General features: G+C 45.9%; 1 protein-coding gene across 2 annotated transcripts in view; it reads right to left on the bottom strand.

The window, feature by feature from the left end:
- RUVBL2 (RuvB like AAA ATPase 2) overlaps positions 1 to 20,854 on the bottom strand; it is a 169,498-nt gene that overhangs the window by 77,551 nt on the left and 71,093 nt on the right. For both annotated transcript variants that reach the window (XM_086930199.1, XM_086930198.1), the window contains exons 7-10: positions 16,241 to 16,347; positions 15,978 to 16,071; positions 8,174 to 8,297; positions 7,224 to 7,318 (exon numbers count right to left, since the gene is read on the bottom strand). In XM_086930199.1, coding sequence (XP_086786325.1) covers positions 7,224 to 7,318; positions 8,174 to 8,297; positions 15,978 to 16,071; positions 16,241 to 16,347 — 420 coding nt within the window. The remainder of the gene's footprint in view (positions 1 to 7,223; positions 7,319 to 8,173; positions 8,298 to 15,977; positions 16,072 to 16,240; positions 16,348 to 20,854) is intronic.

A 20,854-nucleotide genomic window follows, 5' to 3' on the forward strand; every position in this document is an offset into this window, starting at 1 on the left:
TAAGGAGGTCGTCTCCGACAGAGGTGCAAACTTTATGTCGAGCTACTTAACTGCTATGTGGAAGGAATGTGGTGTCAACTACAAGTTCACTACACCCTATCATCCACAATGCAATGGGCTTGTTGAGAGATTCAACAGGACCCTAAAAGGGATGATTCATGGACTACCGGAAAAGCTTCGGCGTAGATGGGACGTCCTGATCCCCTGCCTCTTGTTCGCCTACAGAGAAGTCCCACAGAAGGGGGTTGGCTACAGCCCTTTTGAACTTTTGTACGGGCATCCTGTAAGAGGACCCCTGTGTTTGGTGAAGGAAGGATGGGAGAGACCTCTCAAAAAGCCGGCAACCAACATAGTGGACTATGTGCTCGGCCTCCGCTCGCGGATGGCTGAATACATGGAGAAGGCATCCGAAAACCTTAAGGCCAGCCAAGAACTCCAAAAAGCTTGGCATGACCAAAAGGCTGTCTTGACTGTTTACCAGCCCGGACAGAAGGTGTGGGTGTTGGAGCCAGTGGCCCCAGCAGCACTCAAGGACAAATGGTCCGGGCCCCACACCATCCTGGAGAAGAAGGGAGAGGTCACCTACCTGGTCGACCTGGGAACTCCCCGGAGCCCCCACAGGGTGCTTCATGTCAACAGGCTAAAAGCATATGTCGACAGGAAGGACATGAGTTTGCTCATGGCCCTAGATGAGGGACAGGAAGAGGAAAGTGACCCTCTCCCCGACCTGCTCACTCAGAATCCTGACGATGGCTCGGTAGATGGTGTTGTCTTTTGTGGCAGCCTCTCCGAACATCAACAGAGCGACTGTAAACAGGTTCTTCAGTCGTTCCGACATCTGTTTTCTCTGACACCCAGTCAGATCGATTGGTGCACCCATGAGGTCGACACTGGTGACAGCTTGCCCGTAAAGAGTAAAATCTACAGGCAGCCTGATCACGTTAGAGACTGCATCAAAAGTGAAGTGCAGAAAATGTTGGAGCTGGGAGTCATTGAACCCTCGGATAGCCCTTGGGCTAGTCCCGTAGTTCTAGTGCCGAAACCTCACACCCAGGGTGGTAAGAGAGAGATGAGGTTCTGCGTAGACTACAGGGGTCTCAATGCAGTCACTAAGACTGACGCCCACCCAATACCAAGGGCAGACGAGCTTATTGATAGGCTGGCTTCGGCCAACTACTTAAGTACGTTTGACCTGACAGCTGGGTATTGGCAAATCAGGTTAGCTGAGGACGCCAAGCCTAAAACAGCATTTTCAACCCCTGGTGGGCATTATCAGTTCGTGGTGATGCCCTTTGGTCTGAAAAATGCACCTGCCACCTTCCAACGGTTGGTGAATCACGTCCTTACTGGGCTGGATGACTTCTGTGCGGCGTATCTTGACGATATCGCTGTCTTTAGCTCCACCTGGGAGGATCACCTGGTCCACCTGCGGAAGACATTGGAGGCGCTGCAAGCAGCAGGCCTCACTATCAAGGCCACCAAGTGCCAGATAGGGCAGACACAGGTTGTATACCTGGGCCACCTTGTAGGTGGAGGTCAGGTTCAGCCACTGGAGAGCAAGATACAGTCAATCAGGGACTGGGCTCCTCCAACAACCCAGACTCAGGTTCGAGCTTTCTTGGGCCTGACTGGGTACTATAGGAAGTTTGTCAGGAACTATGGTTCCATCGTGACACCATTAAATGAACTGACAAGTAAGAAAATGCCAAAAAAGGTTCAGTGGACAGCGAGCTGTCAAAAAGCATTCGATGACCTAAAGCAGGCCATGTGCACGGCGCCTATCCTCAAGAGTCCGGACTACTCCAAACCATTCATTGTCCAAACAGATGCTTCTGAGTTGGGTGTGGGAGCTGTTCTTTCTCAACTGAATTTTGATGGTCAAGACCAGCCCATTGCTTTTATAAGCAGAAGGCTGACCCCTAGAGAGAAGAATTGGTCAGCTATCGAGAGGGAGGCCTTTGCTGTGGTTTGGGCCCTGAAGAAGCTGAGGCCATACTTGTTTGGCACTCACTTCAAGATTCAGACCGACCATAAGCCCCTCTTGTGGCTAAATCAGATGAAGGGTGAAAACCCCAAACTGCTTAGGTGGTCCATTTCCCTACAGGGGATGGACTTCACAGTGGAACATAGACCTGGTACTGATCATGGCAATGCCGATGGGCTCTCCAGATATTTCCACTTAGAACAAGAAGACTTACCTGGTCAAGGTTAGCTAGTTGTTCCGACGTTTGGGGGGGGGTCATGTAGGAGAGTAGGGTCTGCAATCCTATGATCAACCAGATTTTTTGCTTTTGTTTCACTGGTTTACGACTTTCTCTGGCTGTGGGCCTGCCAATCAGACCCACAGCCTGGCTGTTCTCTTTCTAAATTACGATATGTACCCTAGGTGCATTTACCAATTGGTACTGGGCCACCTTATCAGACCCTGTAACTCAGGGCATAGGTGTACCCAGGGCCGCCAGGGACTGCAGCATGTATTATGCCACCCCTGGCTGGCCTCCTAAATTTGACACAACTGGCTGCATGACAGCTGGGGCGAAGTCGTGTAATCACCCTTTGCTTTAGATATAGTAGCTCTATATCTAACCATACAATGGACACCCGAGTCCCTATCAGTCACTCCTATGGCAGGCCTTGACAATCCTGAAGGCAGAGTGCATGGGCTCGCGTGAACTGTGTTCTGGCCCGAGCCGGTTGCAGCTTGCGGGGAAAAGACCCAATGGCTGTTCCATGATAACGCGTGCCACATCGGTAACTTCGGTGTCGCGTTATCAAGACATGTCGAGTAAGGTGTCATACGAATCGGGATGCTGCCCTCTCACCAACTCTGGCGACGAGGTTAGCATTCCGCCCTTCTAGAGGGACACGACATGTACGTAACTGTGAACCCCGGTTAAAGTTAACGAAAGCCTCAGCTCCACAAAATGGATGCTGCCACCACAGACACGAGTCTGACCTCCTGCTGCTGGGAGTCCTTCCAGCGAGGAGCGCTTGGACAAAGGGTTTCCTGTCGAGGGCGGTGTTCGCACCGTCCCAGACAGGGTTTGTGTATTCTGGGTAGGTAGGGCTTTTGCGAGAAGGTGACTGCGGAGTGGCACCCCGGTGCTCACTACGCATCTGCCGGTTAGAACCAGTTCCAGGGGCGACAGCCCTGGCCTGGGGAAAGTCCGGCAGGGGAGAGGGGTGTAACTACCCCCCTTCCTGGTCCCACCCTTAGGGCAGGACCTAGTCATGTACCCACCCCTTTCTTTAGGATAAAGGCCGGAGCGGGGACCCTTCCAAATTAGATCATCTTTGAATCAAGAATACTTTCTACGAAAGGACTTCAAGACTCTTCTCAAGATTTCTCCCTTGTGGCTAAGGAGTAGTCACCCTGCATCAGCGGGCACCATCCAAGAACTCTGCGGTTTGCTGTAAGTCCTTCCTCAAGGAATCCGACGGCCCAGCTCGACGAGAACCGGCTTCCCTGGCACCTCTGACCTCTACCCACGTCATCAGCTCAGCTGTGATCTGTGGGTGCGACGAGACCTCGAGGGACCGGCCATCATCAGAACCTGCACGCTCTTAAAAACCAGCACGACCATCGAGGTAACTCTCTGGTGAGTGCTCTGGGGTCCGAGAAGCCCCGACCCTGAGCCGCTCCAGCACCGAAGTGCAGTCTCCCAGCATCTCCACGATCTGCGTGGGGCCCTTCTGCTCGCTGCTCAGCACGTTGTCTGGTCACTAGCCGCTGGCTTGTGCCCTTCTGTGACGACATCCGAGAATCATCACTGCTGGTCTGGTTGCTCCAGACTGGCCCTTGCTTCCATCTTTCGAGAAGCACCCCGGACCCTCCTGGTCCACTCAAGACGCCGACAGCGACATCCGTCGTGGGACAGCTCGCACCTCCACCGTGGTCGCCGACAACGCCTCCTGGTCCGTGAGACTGCAGAGCCTAGCGTCGCCCACTCACCTGGTCGAGGTGACGGCCAACTGGTGCCTTCCTGGTACCCTCTGACTACTGGCTAGTAGTACGAACTTGGTCCCCTCTGCTTTCAGGTTTCATCAATCTCCGATCCAGGCTTGGATCTCTACGAACTATTCAGCACTGGTCGCCGGCCAGCAACTCCTTTTCTTCCGGCTCCTGGCTCGTCAGCGAAGACCCCGACGCCTGTAAGACTTGTGCAGCCGCAGCCCTCGTGGCTAGGTAACTCGGCATTTCAGTGCCTGCATAGCCTCCTTACTCTAGGGTCCCGAGTCCCTCGCTTCCGACTTGCCTTAACCTTTCCGTGTCCTCGGACACTTGTTTTAACTGTGCACTTAAAGTATTTGCTAAAGAGATTTGGTTTGTGCTAAGTACCCTGTCCTCATAAAGAGTACAGGGCTGTTGTGATTCTTAATAAATATACTGTTTATTTTCATAACACTTGTGTGGTGTCCTTTCACTGGGTGTTCAAGGGGTACATGTGTGGTAAACAGCTGGCTTAACGCGCCCTCTCGAGTCTTTAGCCTTAGACTGCTCGTATCCACGCTACTAGGATAGCTGGTCTATAGGTTGACTTACAACCAAACACCATAAGGGTCGCTGGAACGATACATAGCGGTCGCTAGAATAGCGAACGTTGCATATCGGGCCAACTTCTCACAGTGGTTGCTTGTCCACCTTGCTTGGAGACGTCGTTTCCGGGGTAATTAGTGGTTTGCTTGGTTTACCAGACCGTATGGTAGAGCTGGTCGTCGTCGAGGGGATCGTCGACGGTGGTAGCATCATGGACGGTGCCTCCACCAGTTTCGATTTTTTCCATGGTTCATTCAACGACGAGTCGTCCGTCGACGGTGTCGTCGTCGAGTCCGTCGACAGAGCCTTTGGTGTCGTCGTCGACGGGGCCGTCGTCGACGGGGTCTTCGTCGACGGGGTCTTGGTCGACGGGGTCTTCGTCGACGGGGTCTTCGTCGACGGGGTCGTCGACGAGGTCTTCGTCGACGGTGAGGTGGACGAAGGGATCTTGGTCGTCGACGACTGCGAAGTCGTGGTCTTCATCGACGGTGCCTTCGTAGACGATGGTCTCGTCGACGAGATTCTCGTCGACACTCTGGTCGTCGCCGGTTTTGACGACGATGGGCTCGTCGCCGGTGACGGCGTCGACGATGGTGTAGTTTTCGTTGTCGACATGGACTTCGTCGTCGACGACGATGTTAGTGGAATAATTGAAGAAACAGGTCTACCTGAAGAGGAGGAGGACGTAGTCATCGTCGTCGATGCTGAGGGCGACGACGCTGATGTGGTAGAGATGGTGGTTTTGACTGAAGTAGTCCTCTGGCTTTGTCTGGAGGACGGAGCAGGCATTTTAAAGGTTTTATCCTCTTTAGCAGACACTGAAGATGACGCAGATCTCGCCTCTGAAGACTTTTTGTGAGTCTTCGTAGGAGGAGTGTCTGAGGGGCCCGGGGAAGCTTCCCTTGGCCTCTTGTTTGAGGTAGCAGATGTCCTGGAAACGCTGCTCACAGAGGAGTCCAGATTGTCTGTTTTTAAGCCTGTCCAGCCAAATCAGAAGGCGACCTTCCCTGTCTCTCACAGTCTTTTTTGGAAAAGACCGACAGATTGCGCATTTCTCCGAATTATGGTCCGGGTAAAGGCAATACAAGCACAGGTCGTGCTTATCATCCACATGTATTCTTTTCTTGCTGCAGGAAGAGCAGGCCCTGAACAGGGCTTTCTTCCCCGAGTCAGACATGGAAAAAGCAGGAGAAACACACACTTACTTCAGGGATAGTGTGCTGAAGAAGTCCTTGAAGAGTTTTGAGTTTCCAGAGAACACTTTCAAAGAAAGTTTGGTGAAAGTAGAGTAATCCTGAGGAGAGCTCAGGCAGGAGACTCCCTAGCACAACGTGCGGCAGAAAATCTGAGGGACTGAGGCTCCTCCCAGGAAGGTTCTAGAGGGAGGTCGGAGCTGATTGGCTGACTATGTCAGTTTGGTCCTTTTTACATAAGGACAAGGAAAGGCTACTAAGGGGAGACCCTTGGACCCTTTCTCTCTATGTATGTCTATGGACATTACTTTTTTATTTACCGGAGGCTCCCGTCTCGACGACGGGGAATGATTCAGGCATGTGAATCTATGAAAGACACCCCTAATACTGGATAAGTACAAGAGACTCTCGAGATTAAAAATCAAAATGCTGCAAAAAACAATTCCCTTCGGGCACAATGGACAAACTCAGATCTCCGACGGAGCAGGTAGCTTCTCATTTGTCTATCCTTCACACCAACCCTAACGTGCCCTATTACCTGCTGTGGTGACTGAATTCATGTAGTGCTCACATGGCTCTCGCCTTGGGTTGCTACTGGCTGAGTGAATCAGCGGCTGCTAAAGAAAAGACGTACAGGGCAGGCTGTCCATTCCGGTTGTTATAGGAGTCCTTGCTGGCACAAGTACAGAAGGCCGTACCCCAACACATAGTGAAGCAGCCCCACCCAGCTTGGGGGTTCCAGCAACCAAACGTGGGGTTCAGAGAGGCCGGGCGAGCAGGGCTGACATAGGGAGAAAGAAACAATGTATCCATGTGTGGTACGTTATCATGACTGCAAGCCCTCTCGGCCCAGCGCAGGAAACAAATTCCAGGGCAGGCAGGAAGGCAATGCTGTACACAAGGCTGTATTTGGATGCCTCACGATCCCAATAGGGTGTCGGGGAGCTAAGCTACATATGCTTGACCAATGCTTTTTAATGCGGTGATGTGGACCCCGGCATTAAAATGCGTTAGTCTCACGCCTGTTGCGTGGTACTTGGCAGGGCTGCATATACACACACCACTAGTAACCACCAACGTTTTGAATGCCTGAGAATCAGTCATTAATTAATCACTTTTGTTTGACATAACTGAAATATAGTCGGGGAACAGTGTGACTGGGGAATGGGGAGGACTGTGGGGTTGATGGTCCAGGAGGTAATGGAGTTAGACGGACTTCAAATAAATGACTATTTTTAAAAAAATGTTTAGACAAGCTACAGGCAGTTTCACATTTCTGCCAATAAAAAGTCCATAAAAAACGTGTGACACCCAAAATGTTCATGTTATAAAAAAACAGAAATATAAAATGGTTAGATAGACAGTATGAACTCATAAGTGATCACAATTTTGGTAAAAAAACAAAAAAATGGCAACAAAATGTAAACACCGTGGAAACACGGGACTAGACAAGCAAAACAGAGCCGACAAACCAGATGGAGCAGAATACCTACACCTGGGATAATCTCTGCTTTTCCTTCTTCTCTCCATTCAGCTACCTTAGCATTGATCTGCTCACGTACTTCAGACTTAATCTCACCAGTGTCCCCTGCAGAGCAGACAAAACAAACCAAAGAGAGCAAGGTTAAGAAACAGGCAACCAAACAAAGATATAAAATATGACAAAGATCTAGAAAAAGGCATGCACTGGACAACCACGAAAAAATGAAGCAACCTCCCATCCAAGTTATCCTTCCTTCATATCTGCAAAGCCCCAACCACTTTTAAGAAACACTAACATATTTCTTTTCAACCGTTGTTAAATTCTAGAAGTACCAAATGCCACGACTTAAAATGTTCACCCTCCATTCCTCAGTCCCATTTTTTACACCCTAAGTTGTATTGTTACAAAGAACTTCTTGAACACATCAATGTGGTTCAGTCTGTGTTTAAATACACACCTTACATACAGCCTTATAGATGCTTATATCAGGGCCTTCCTTGCAGTAGTACTGGGTTAAAGCTACTTCCTCCCACCAGTGGCAAGTGAATGCTAAATGGTCCCATTTGAGAGCTTGCACTCATAAGCACTTTTCCAATACTATATAAATCAGGATGTGGAACCTCGCCCTAAAAAATGACCAGTCAATACTATAGGACCCAGTACTAGTACCAGTAGCACCCAATCAACATTTCCCCCCAGCAGCACCCCGTCAACACATTAGAGCGTTTCCTTCAAACAGTGCCTTAAGTGAATGTTTTCTCTGAACAAAGCTTGGTCAGTGCTCCAGAATGCTGGCAGCGAGCTTTTTCCTAGCTGAGCTGGGAAAATGCCATGGGAGCACTTCTGGAAGATTACTCCCACCAGAGCCCTAGCTGCAAAGTCTCTCTTAGCAGTGTCCCATCATTGCCACAGGTTACTAGTAATAGATGCAAGCTCCAGGGATGGTGATCTTGTTTGTACCAGAAAAGAGAGCCAGGAAGCCCTGTGTTCGGCTGTTGATGACATCGATCTCGTGAAGTGATACTGTGTGCACCACCTCCTTGCGTTTCTGCAGTTCTCCATCCGGGCACTGGACAAACTTTGTCTGAAAGGAGAGAGGACAAGGTGGGTGCAGTGTTTCAATGTCAGAAAAACACTCCGTGAGGTGGAGCACTTGCAATAAGAAAATATGATAATCTCCCTTCATTTATTAATTGAAATTAGAACAAAAAAATCAGACTACTACGAAAATAGGTCACATGATCAGAAAGATAATCTCTGATTTGGAATAACTGTGTGAACACATTTGGACTGGTGAGTAAATAAAAAGAAATGGGTCCAAAGTTTCGAAGAAGCTTTATTGCCAATATATTTTTTAAAGTCCAGTTCAAGATTGCATTAATATTATACCAATTGTCAGTAGTAATGGATACAACATATTAAAACAATCATCTTTAGCAAGAAGCACTGGTTTTGAAAAGATCATGATGTTTGGTTTAATAAAGTGAAAAAGAAGAAAATGATCAACCCTAGCTTACACAAGTACGAGCAGCAACAATGTTAATAACAACCATCTCGACTGTTGTGTCACTGCAAAGATACAGGGTGACGAGGTAAAAGTAAAATAAAATAAATTAAATGTCGGAAATCAAGTCTGTGCTTCTACTGCAAATGATTTACACTCCACATAGCTACCTCTATACCAAGGCTTCAGGTTCTTGAGGAAAATTGGGCATCACCATGAGGCTGCGTACAAACATCCCTTATATGTAGTGGAAAGCATTTTGGGACTCCTAAAGTTCTTAAGGCCTCAAACTGTAAATAGACATGGGGGAGGTTGAGCCCTCCAATCAAATTTTTTTTTTTTTAAATGAATCATTAACACAAAAGTTCCATTAGGACAGGGAAACTTGTGCAGCGAGCCAAACATGCTGCCAATTTTGAAAGAAAAGAATGAAATTAGCAACTAGCTAGGTGTCTAGTGGGAGAAAGGTGATAACTGGGAAAATGGAATCTTCACAATTAAGACAGATGGCTCAATTGGAAACGTTCCAAAGCTTGCTGCGATGGACTACCTCACATCTGAAAAGAGGGAAATTTGAACTTGTTTAAAAGTATCTGGATAAAATACATACATTATTAACAGACACCCTTTCAGTTACATAATTCTTAGGATTTATAGGTGACCGTAAACAGAATAAAACAAGCATTTGCAATGCAATAGGTCTCGCATTAGGAAAGTTCGAGCTATTGGTCTTGTAAATGACAATTTTTTTATTTATGCGTTGTTTTTGAAAATAGCTAAATTAATAACTTTGTCATTTACAATGCCAATAGTTATAACTTTCGCAAATGTGACACCTATAGCATTTGTATTGCAACATGTTTTGTATTTACGTGACTTAGATGTTTTGATACCAGTCAGTGGGCAATTTAAAGTTCAAATTGTAAAACCCCTTACTATTGCATTTGCCAGAGTTCACAATGTAAAAGCTTTAAGCATCTCTCAGAGAATTCATAATGTTAAATCCCTTCCTATCTTAGTGGTCGCAAGGCTAGACCATGCACACATGCCAAAAGACACGATTCTGGCGAGACTCGCTATTTTGGGGTCCAGAAAGTGCCTTATATTAGCTGCCCCCTTAAATTTGCCTTTGCGTCAATATTAATCAATGGGAACAATATTGGTTTTCAAAAACACCCTTTCTCCCCATAGCTGCCAAGTTTCCCAGGTCCATGAGCGATAAACTGCGTTGAGTTGGACGATAGGACCTTACTCGACCAGCCCGAGGTAAAGGAAGAAGGGCTGTAGAGGAAAGAGCACAGTGGTATAAGGAGCTGGTAAAGAGGGCATTGGATGGATGCATATGGCTGCATATGAGCAGCAGATTATAGGCTTTTTTATAGCAAAGATATATAATTTCATTATAAATCACCAGCTTTTCATTTTTAGTAAATACACATTTGTTCCTCGAGCATGCACGTTTTATTAAGTTCTCACATGCAACAATCCCACAATAGGTAGAATGTGATTAAAATCCCCATGCTTTTTAGATCACATCGTATACATGCCCATCATATACCAAGTATTTTCGTCATTATGCCAAGGATGTTTATAACTGTACTATAAATATACACAATATGCCAAAGATTAGCTCCACAATGCCACACATGGGCTTCACAATGTTCAGGATGCCCACAATTTGTCAAGGATGGTCAGTATTAAGCCAGGGCTGACCACCATCATAACCTAGGATTCCAAAAATGACCACTATTATGCCTGGGTTAGGATTAGCCAGTGAGATGCTCTATATTGCCAATGAAGCCTGCAGAATGAAAAAGATAGCAAGCATAATGTCAAGGGCACCATCTTTCCAAAGGGGGCATCATAATTTGAGGACCAGCATTATGATTGAGATGTACTCACTAAGCCCAATGATGACCACAAGATGTCAGGCATGGTTACATTATGCAAAGTGTGAAAATGACGCGGATAAGGCTCCCCAGCATTCCAAGGACAGCCACATTATACGGAAAATGCCCTATGCCAGGAGAAGGCACAATATTTCCAAGGACCGCAAGCCCCGAATGTCCATTATTAAGACAGGGGTGGGCTCCATCACGCTATAGATATGGACTGTCTAGCATGCCCACTAAATACCATGAATAACCACCACTGAGTGATATGGTCAAGTCGGGTATACTAACATTCGGTTTCTGTCTTTCAAATACACCAAAGCTCATATACATACAGCACAGAAACACACACATGGCACAGGTACATGTACACCCCCAAACTCTGGTACGACTCAGCAATGAAGACAGTTATTTTATTTTTCATGTAGGGTGTGGAGCAACAGTGAGACAACTGAGGGTAATAGGTCCAACTTTAAAATAATACCCTAGAATTCCCTCCCATCAAAAGGCTGGAACTGTGTGTGTGTTATGGAATGCTCAGACCATCATACAAGTGTAGAAAGTAATTTGATTTCGCAGTCATGCTTAGGATCTGGAGCTGTACAGCACGGCCTCCTCCAGTATGCATCAGAAAGAGCTGCCCATCTCCAGACGCTCGGTGCAATAGCCATAGCTGCGGCATCCTGCGCAGACTTGGACAATCTCAGTGCAGCGCCAAATACAAAATCATATTTAGCTACTGGTGCAGAAAATAACTGTGGTCCTATTCGCCGTACCATCAACATTGAGCATACTATATGCATTACTATTTTATCTCCATGAAGAATAGTCGAATGTAAATTATTCTACCTTACGAACCAGTGAACATTTTTGCCTTGCATGTCACAAGAATCCTTCAAACAAAATACTTGCTTATGGTTCCCTCAAATCCTATCTTGAAGATGATTCAATCATTAATTCAGGGTTGAAACACAATTGGACCTTAGAAACGCATTGTCTAGATTAGGCTTCTGAATGCAAAAAGAAAAGATTTTTACCAACATTTTCATCTGCCTTATATTAGTCTCACACAAGGGCACTATGCACTTTTATTTATAAATCATTTCAATATTGTGATTCAACGTTAGATTATGATTCAATAAAGCAAATATTTCCATTTATTTTTAACAGTCTGAGCGGCATTATGTTTTTCAGTCAATAAAACATTTATTGATTGGTTAGAACAACAACTTATATGTATATACAAGAATATTGCAGCAAACCTGTTTATAGCTGCTTTTTCACAGAGCTCCGCCCCAACACCCTTAATGGTGTGTGGATACCACTTAAGTTCACATTATGCCATGGAAACCATTATAATGAGAAGTCCAGTGTTATGCTAAGGAATGCCACTAATATAACTGCAATGGCCATTATTACGTTGCTTAAGGAGGTACGGCAAAAGCCAATAGGCCTGGTCTATAAAACCTATTAGCTTAGGAAATCTTTTTTATCCATATTGGACAGCATTGCGGCTGCTGTGCAGCATAGCTATTTTAAACAAGCAATACATTGTTAATCAATGGCAAGCAGAGAGGGGTAGCTAAAAGGCTAACAGATGCAGGATGACTATATAGCCCCCTCCCGAAGAATACGAGTAAATAACACTGGGAAGACCCAGGGAGAACGATGAACCTCGCCTTTCAGAAAGAGAAAGTGAAAGTCTGTTTCGCCTAAAGGTGCGAAAACACCGGACATAAATAAATGAAAGGCTTCTGCTTCGATGTGGCATAAATCAACAACTACAAGGCACCATATACATTTAAAACTCAGCCCCAAAACTCAACCCTGTGAGCCTCTATAAAAGTTAATCCTTGGGTTCAAACCCCACGAAGCTTGAGGAAAACTAAGAGCTACAGCACTCCAGCAATGGATCTGGGTACTGACCAGGAAGGGAGAGGCAGCTTGCCACAGACCGGGCAGGAGCTCTACTGGTCTCACCTGTGGCGTCGCACACCGCCATTCTCTAGGTCTAGGAACTGTCCAGCAGGAGCAGGGCGGCAGCCAGCGGTACCGGAGAACGGTAACACGGAGCCCGATCCATGCTTGCAATGGGAAGCTTGCGGTCCAAAGCCAGAGTCGACCACATGTCAGGAGGCAGGTGCGAACGCACGAGCAGACCCGACGCTCAGCCCAGCTGTTCTCGTGACCGTAGTGTCAGCCGAGGCAGGACTCGGCTGTCAGGAGAGGGGCGATCTGAGGACTGGGAGAGGAAACAAACATCACAGGGCACGTCCGGCCTGTGATCTACTTGAGACTGCGGGCACCTGAATAAATCCGAGAACTGGGGACTGCTGTGAAGGCACAGAGCAGGGCACAAGTCGTAAACAAGCCGTGAGTGTGCGCATCCCGGAAGTTCGGAAGCGTCACGCCTGTCGTGGGGCGGGACTTCCGTCTGCCGCGAAGCCCGCCCCCATGGAGTGGATGGCCCAGGAGCAGTCGTGACGCACAGCAGAAGTCAGGAGTGGCGGATGAGCCCACTGACGCGGTAAGTGGGGCAGGGTGGGGGGCGGCGGTATGTGTGTCTGTGTGCGAGTGTGTGTATGCCTGTGTGCCTGCGTGTGTGTGTGTGTCTTTGCCTGCGTGTGTGCCTGCATGTTTGTGTGTGTGTGTGTATGTGTGTGTGCGTGAGTGTGGCTGTGTGCGCGCGCGTGATAGAGAGAGGCGAGAGGCTTACTTGCGGGATGGAGCTTCCGAGGCAGGAGATGGGCAACGCGCCGTGCGCGCCCTCGAGGAGGAATCTGAGACAGCAGAGGCGTGTGCCCGAACGCTGTCTCAGATTCCTCCGAACATGCCGGCAATAGGTACTTCGCTACGCTCGACCTAAAAAAAGGAGTTAGAGGTGAAGATAGTGCAGACACTGCTTTCCCCCCTTTTTTATTAATCTCTATAAAACGTGTTACGTGGATACTGTATATAGTGATGAGGAAAAAATCTCAAAAGACAGATAACATAATTGTTACCACTGACTTATCTAGGAAGAAAAATAGGTATTCAAGAGCCTCTGGTGAAAGAAACAGTGATCACTATTAAAGCTGCATTATTTTCCGTCATCTCTGCCCTGAGAGACTCCTCACTATCAAGTTACTTTCAGGAAAACAGAAAATTCTCTAAAACATTGGAAAAGGATTTTTTTTTCTTTTTCTGTCGTCAGACAATTCCAAATTTGCTGCTCATGCCTCGTGTTAGGAAAGACCAAACAGCACAAAGAAGCAATATCAAACTCTAAAAATCTGGGCAAGCATCAGCTGGATCTGCAAAAAATTAGATCACTCGCAATAAGAATATTACGTTAATCAACAGTTTCTTTAATTAATTCACATGGTTATGATTTGCAAAAATCCACATAGATCTGCAGAGAAAATAGGCCTAGATGTATCAAGCCGTTTGCGAATCGCAAAGGCCGAAATTCGCAGAATTTCAGGCTTTGCGAATCGCAAACGGTCTATTTGCATGTTTTGGCATGCATCAAAAATTCGCAAATTAAGGAATCGCAAAAATTTGCGATTCCTTATTTTGCCATAGCATTTAAGGAATCGCAATTTTTTGATTCCTTAAATGCTATGTATGTAGCATTTTTCAATTGCAAATTTTGGTTAAGAAATCGCATATTAACACCAACTTGTAGTTGATGTTAATTTGTGAATTCTTTTACAAATGCACAATTTGGCATTTTTTAATGTGGCATGTGACGCACACACATGTGCGTCTACATGAGCCCCCTCGCGGCCATCGTACGCAAACACAACCTCAGCATAATCTCCTACGCCGACGACACCCAGCTGATCCTCTCCCTGACCAACGACCCCGCATCCGCCAGAGCCAACCTGCACGAAGGGATGAAAGAGGTAGCCGAGTGGATGACGACCAGCCGCCTGAAACTGAACTCTGACAAGACGGAGGTCCTCATCCTGGGCTCTTCCCCCTCCGCCTGGGACGACTCCTGGTGGCCTCCCGCCCTGGGCACCGCACCCAAACCGACAGACCATGCACGCAACCTGGGCTTCATCCTGGACTCCTCCCTCTCCATGACCAGGCAAGTCAACAACATCTCCTCGGCGTGCTTCAACATCCTACGCATGCTACGGAAGATCTTCCGGTGGATCCCCACCGAGACCAGGAAGACCGTCACCCAGGCCCTCGTCACCAGCCGACTGGACTACGGCAACGCCCTCTACGCCGGTACCACCGCCAAGCTCCAGAAGAGACTCTAGCGGATCCAGAACGCCTCAGCCAGACTCATCCTCGACATCCCACGAACCAGCCACATCACCGGACATCTGAGAGACCTTCACTGGCTCCCCGTCAACAAAAGAATCACCTTCCGCCTCCTCACCCACGCACACAAAGCCCTACACGACCAAGGCCCGAGCTACCTCAACAGCCGGATCAACTTCTACGCTCCCAAACGCCACCTCCGTTCAGCAAACCACGCCCTCGCCGCCGTCCCCCGCATCCGAAGAGCGACTACAGGAGGAAGGTCCTTCTCCTACCTGGCCGCCAAGACCTGGAACTCCCTCCCGACCGACCTGCACCTGACCCAAGACCACCTCTCCTTCAGGAAGAAGCTGAAGACCTGGCTGTTCGAGCAGTAGCGGCACCCCCCCCCCCCCCAGCGCCTTGAGACCCTACGGGTATGTAGCGCGCTCTATAAGTGTCACTGATTGATTGATTGATGCGCACACATGTACATTTCAGGGGTGCAGCAGGGTGTCCTTGAGACACCCCTGCACCCTTGAAATTATTCTCAATTTGCGATTAGCAAATTGCGAATCGCAAATTGAGATTAATTTCACAATCATTCCTATGGGCCTCCTGGCCCATAGGAATGTATGGGAAATTATTCCTTAATTGCGAATTCGCAAATTGCGATTTCACAAATAAGGAAGATTAAGAAATCGCTTTAAAATTGCGATTTTTTACATACATCCCATTTTGCGATTTCTAAAAAGCGATTCCTTAAAAATCGCTATTTAGAAATCGCAAAATGGAACCTTGAAAGATCTGCCCCATAGTGACTAAATAGTACCGGGCAATAAACTACCCACAAGTCAAAGCGTTAGGTCTCAACAGGCCTTTTACACTGTTATCTCTGTCAATCTCAATCTGTTTTTTTTTTTAACTGCTAGGATCCAACGTATAAAGAAAGACAAAAAAAGTATACTTTTTTTAAATGGATTGCTGCGACAGCAGCCATCCGTTCCCTAAAGCATCCTACTCTTATTACCAGCCTACATCACATGAACTTGTGCATGGCCCATGTTAAATCTTGGATAATGGGCTCATGCATTTTAGAAGAGTTGAAACGTTCACAGTATGACATTGGTACCTGAGATCCCATTGCATCATAATCCCGTGCCCGAGTGAAAGAACGACCCAGCTTCGTAATTTTTCCTGTGGCTTTATCGATTGTAATGACATCTCTGCAAAAGAAGAGAAGAATGAGTCAAGAAACGAGCAGCGCTACACATAACTGGACAAAAATGTCTTCAAAGAACCACTATGTTCCTTTAGCTTAAAAACTATTTTCCTATATCCAGTGTTGAGATGTAGTATCCTTAAGACTTCAGAGTGGTGGTGCTCTGCTCTTACCCAGACTGGACTTTCTCCTTTGTCAGCGACTCGATCATCTTGGTGCCCAGATCATAGATTGTCTCCATCTCCGTCGTTTTCAGCGTCAGTTTTCCCACCTTAGCACCCTGCACAGTAAGCAAAAGGTTAGTGCTTGAATTCTAAACAAAGGACTTGGAAGGTATTGATTTATTTGCAGGAATGTTGATAGTTTTCAATATTTGACTTTTGCTTCACATCTTCTCCCTTTCTTCTAGTCTCTCTTCGCTTTAACGTTTTACATCTTTTCAGTGCTAAGGAGCTAGGATTCCAGGCTGGCCAACAGCTTTCGTTTTTAATAACTATGCAACATTGTCTTTTGAAAACATTATCCTCCTTTGTCTCATAATGAAACCAGAGCTACCAGTGCTATTACTGCAACAAAGGGTATCAGAGCAACAGTGCAATAGGTCTGCACATTGTATATACAAAGAGAAGTGTGAAGACGTATTCTATTTTTCATTAACTAAAACTTTTCAGTACAAAAACACAAACATCAACCCTGTCTCTTATCTGCACATGCGAACTATGGCAGAATCACTGGTTGCCTTTTATTCCATATAGTTCGATTTTTGGCGTTAGACAGATTTAGATCAGGTATTAAAGACTGGTGCAACCTTCACATATCCTAGTTAGGCAGACTGGTCTTATACAAAATGACGCCCCAGTAAATATCCCAATATGTATGTATATATCATAAGATCACTGCTATGGGATACTCACTCAGATCCCACACATTATGTATTGTGGGGTATAGGACCGTGGGATCGCACTGTTAGATTCCCATAGGTACTTTGGGGCCTTTCAGCTAGCAGTGCTCAATGACAGGCATCCCTCTTCCCTAAAAAAAGAACCTACATACTTTGCAAACTGGGACGAAAGATAAAGGGAGAGAGCCCCCTTTGGGACAGTTGAAAAAATTGAGGTGACGGTCACTGCCCGAATTCCAGAAGAGGGAAATTATTGATGTATCAAAGACAAAAGATGTATGGGAAGACTCACGCATGAACGCACATGAAGCTTTAGAGGAGGAATATGTTAAAAAAAAGGTCAAATATGCACAGCTCAGACATGCACTGAATATATACAAAGATCAACTGGTGGATGTACAGGGATGCATGCCTCTAGAGAACAGGGTAATCATGGATTACATGGCGATATCACAGATGTATGAATTACTTATCAATAACACACTTGACTGCCCAGGAGCAGTAAGAGCAAATTAAGCAAGAGATCTAGGCTACTTAGATGATAGAATGGGAGGAGGCGGCCATGATACCCCGAACAGTCGCTATTAAAGCTGGTCTGGGAAGGTTACAGCTTAGATATTTCATCTGGTATACTACACGCACAGCTCAAGGGCTTCAGCCTTACTTGGTCCAACCTATGACTTAAGGGCGTGCTACAGTGACAGAGAAACATATGTGGCAGTACTGCCAAATCGTTAAGGACTTCTGATGTAAGGTTGGAAGCAGACGGTCAGGTGTTAAAAAATCCAATGTAGACAAGGACCAAAAATAATTCTACTTGGGCTAAGGGGGAGGAATGGTCAGATGGCAGGGGTTAGGCATTTTTTTTGGGTAGGTGGGATGGGACTGTCAGCGTGCTGTGTCTATGTATGGAATGATGCTTAGCAATACAGAATTAGCAGTCGCCAGAAGAGATTTAGCCAAGGGGTGGAGGAAGTTCATGGAATCCAATTTCAGAGAATGGTGCCAGAATATGGACTGGAGAATTATGGCAGCTGAGAGAGATGTACAAAACTAGAGGGAAGCCATGGAAGGCCAAAATAAAGGACACATGGTGTGATTTCTATGAACTATCCTAATGTGAACTCTATAATCAGAACTCTGGAGTGAGGGAGGGAGAATGTGTAGGATGATTGCAAGGCACACACATTAATGGTGACCGCCCAGATGAAGGAATCCATGTAATGGTGCAACATATGATCTATCCGTTTCTTTGTTATCTACAGCATTAACCAAAAGTGTTTTTTTTCCAAACATTCACTAAATTATCTAACAAACGTTTCATAGTAACCCAGACAGTGGGAAAGTTTACATCTCTATTTCCGCTGCGTCTCATAATTCACTGACCTCTATGGTTTTCACTAGTGTTTGGCTTCTCTTGATGATTACAAGAAGAGAGAGGAAATAAGCAGCACAGGGAAGCAGGCTCAAAAAGAAACCTAGGTTTGAAGGTGCAGATCTTCTTTGAGGACAAATCATGAAACAAATACAGTAGGAAAATATATAGCTTGTGTTCAATTTCCATAAACTCTAATATGCCTATTGTTGAATAGTTGATATCTCTTTTCTGACATGTTAAAAAATGCTTTGCCAAAAAGATACGTTTCGTGACAAAAGATTGTTTCAGTTCATGCATACTTAGTGAATACACACACATCAATGTGGAATGAGAGATACCAGACACATTCACGCATTTTAATTATGATTATTTTAGGCATTTCATAGTACAAGTCTGGCTTTAGGAAGCGACGTAGCACTGTCCGGCGACCACTTACTGCAGAGACATTACAGGGTGTCTATATACCAAGGCATCTTCGAACTAAGGACATGAGGTAAACTGTGAACCATGTTTTTTGCAATCTTTTAAATAACTCGTACAATTTTCTACCTTTGAAAATCTCCACATACCCTTTGTATATGGAACACCGATGGAGGGAATTAGAATTAGCTTTATACCCCACAACAGATGTAGACTAACCTTAAATATTTTCCCCGGAAGTGAGCCCCTATTATCTACACCCAATGTAATGCATGTTTACAAAAAAAACAAAATACTATATTATATATATATATATATATATATATATATATATATATATATATATATATATATATATATATATATATATATATATATATATATATATATATATATATATATATATATATATATCACATAATATTCATTGCTTTTTAGAAAAGCTTTTTAGAAAAGTACTAACTGTAAAGCTGCGTACCCACTCAAAAACAACAGAGGCATGGTTGTGAATGGACACTCATGACCTATTTCTGGCATTTAAGGTTGCAACCTATTGTAGCATACATGTGCACTTTGTTTTAGACTTCATATCAATTCTGGGTAGCCAGATATGGCCCTAGGGCATAAACAGGAAAACATAACGCAGGTGCTTACCATAATATGTTCCGAGCAACCACAGTCTCCAGGAGTGTGGCAGCCCCTCAAGTGTGGGTGAAATAATTTCACATTAGATGGTGTTCTCAAAGGCGAGAAGCAGCAGCCGTGGCACATGGTGAATCAGCTGAACATCGTCCATGGCTGACGTAATAAGTGGTGGCATCACTTTGGAGCCCAACACCTCAGTGTGTGCACCTTACCATGAGGGCATTCCTTGCTCCACTCTGTGTGGGCCTCTGGGTCTACTAGTCAAAGTGGTCTGTGGTCAATTTTAACTTTGCGCTTCGTGACATATGTTCCAAATTACCTCGACCATACCCTTCCAACCCCTCAGTTGGACCAGCATGATGACATCTGTTTTGGTCTAGCCCATTTTTACAGATCATGTAGCCAGCATCCGGTACCCGGGGATGTGCTGGCTTTCATTGCCATTGCTAGGGAACATTTGAAAAGTACAAAAGCTAAATCCACAAACCTGCACGAATATACATCACTTTTGGGCCTTGCCATTAGGATCAAACATATATAATTCTCATGCCAGGGATATTGTATGGGTCACTAGTTCAGAAACATTCTCAACGATCACCCTCCAGGTTCAATAAATAACCGGGCATTCCCACACTATGTGGTAGAAACCCACCTCGGGATGACCACATTCAGAGCATTATTTTATACACTTCCGCTTTAGATAGGTCTGGTTTAGGTACTTAAACTGACTGTATTGAAATCTAGGGTACCTGGAGACCCTTTTTATTTGTTTTGTTCTTCTATTGTTTACTGAAAATGCTATTTCCCCGGTCTGTTGATGACTGGTCTCTAATCGTGGCGTTAGATATGTGTTGTTTGACGTGGAGTATGCAGTAGTGGCGATGTGACAGATTTTGATCTGGACCCCATTGTCTTGTTCCGCATTGTATGTTATGAACTGATCAATCTATAGTTCATGTGTGACGCATATGTCCTGGAAGGTGCATGTGGATCACCCCGGCTGTATAAATCTCAAGCCACAGTCGCCCACCTCCTGTCTCAGTTGAACAACTTTTAATTCAGGTTCTGCCCATAGTAGAAGCCCCTAAGCGGGGTTGGGGGGTGGTGCGGAGATCCTGGACGGGACTCCAGGAGTGCATTTATTTGTGCCAGGATTTTGTCGCCACAGATGTCAGGTTGGTTTTGGCAGGTATCGTTTTATGGGGGTGCAGTAACCAAGTAAGGATGTGCCATCCATTTAGGACTCACTTTACGTCCTATCTCTCCATGCTACCATCCTCTAACCAGCGCATTGGCCACTGCAGTTGAGGTGCATCAGAATACAGTTTGTAATCAGGGTCTTGCAGCCCCACCTTTTTTAGTGCAACCCTGCGTCAGCCATATCAGTGCTGATAAAAAGTTTGGTTACTCTTTAAATAAAGAGCTAGAAAGTAGCACCGGTCG

This window comes from Lissotriton vulgaris, chromosome 7 (assembly GCF_964263255.1).
Source record: "Lissotriton vulgaris chromosome 7, aLisVul1.2, whole genome shotgun sequence".
NCBI classification, from domain to species: Eukaryota; Metazoa; Chordata; class Amphibia; order Caudata; family Salamandridae; genus Lissotriton; species Lissotriton vulgaris.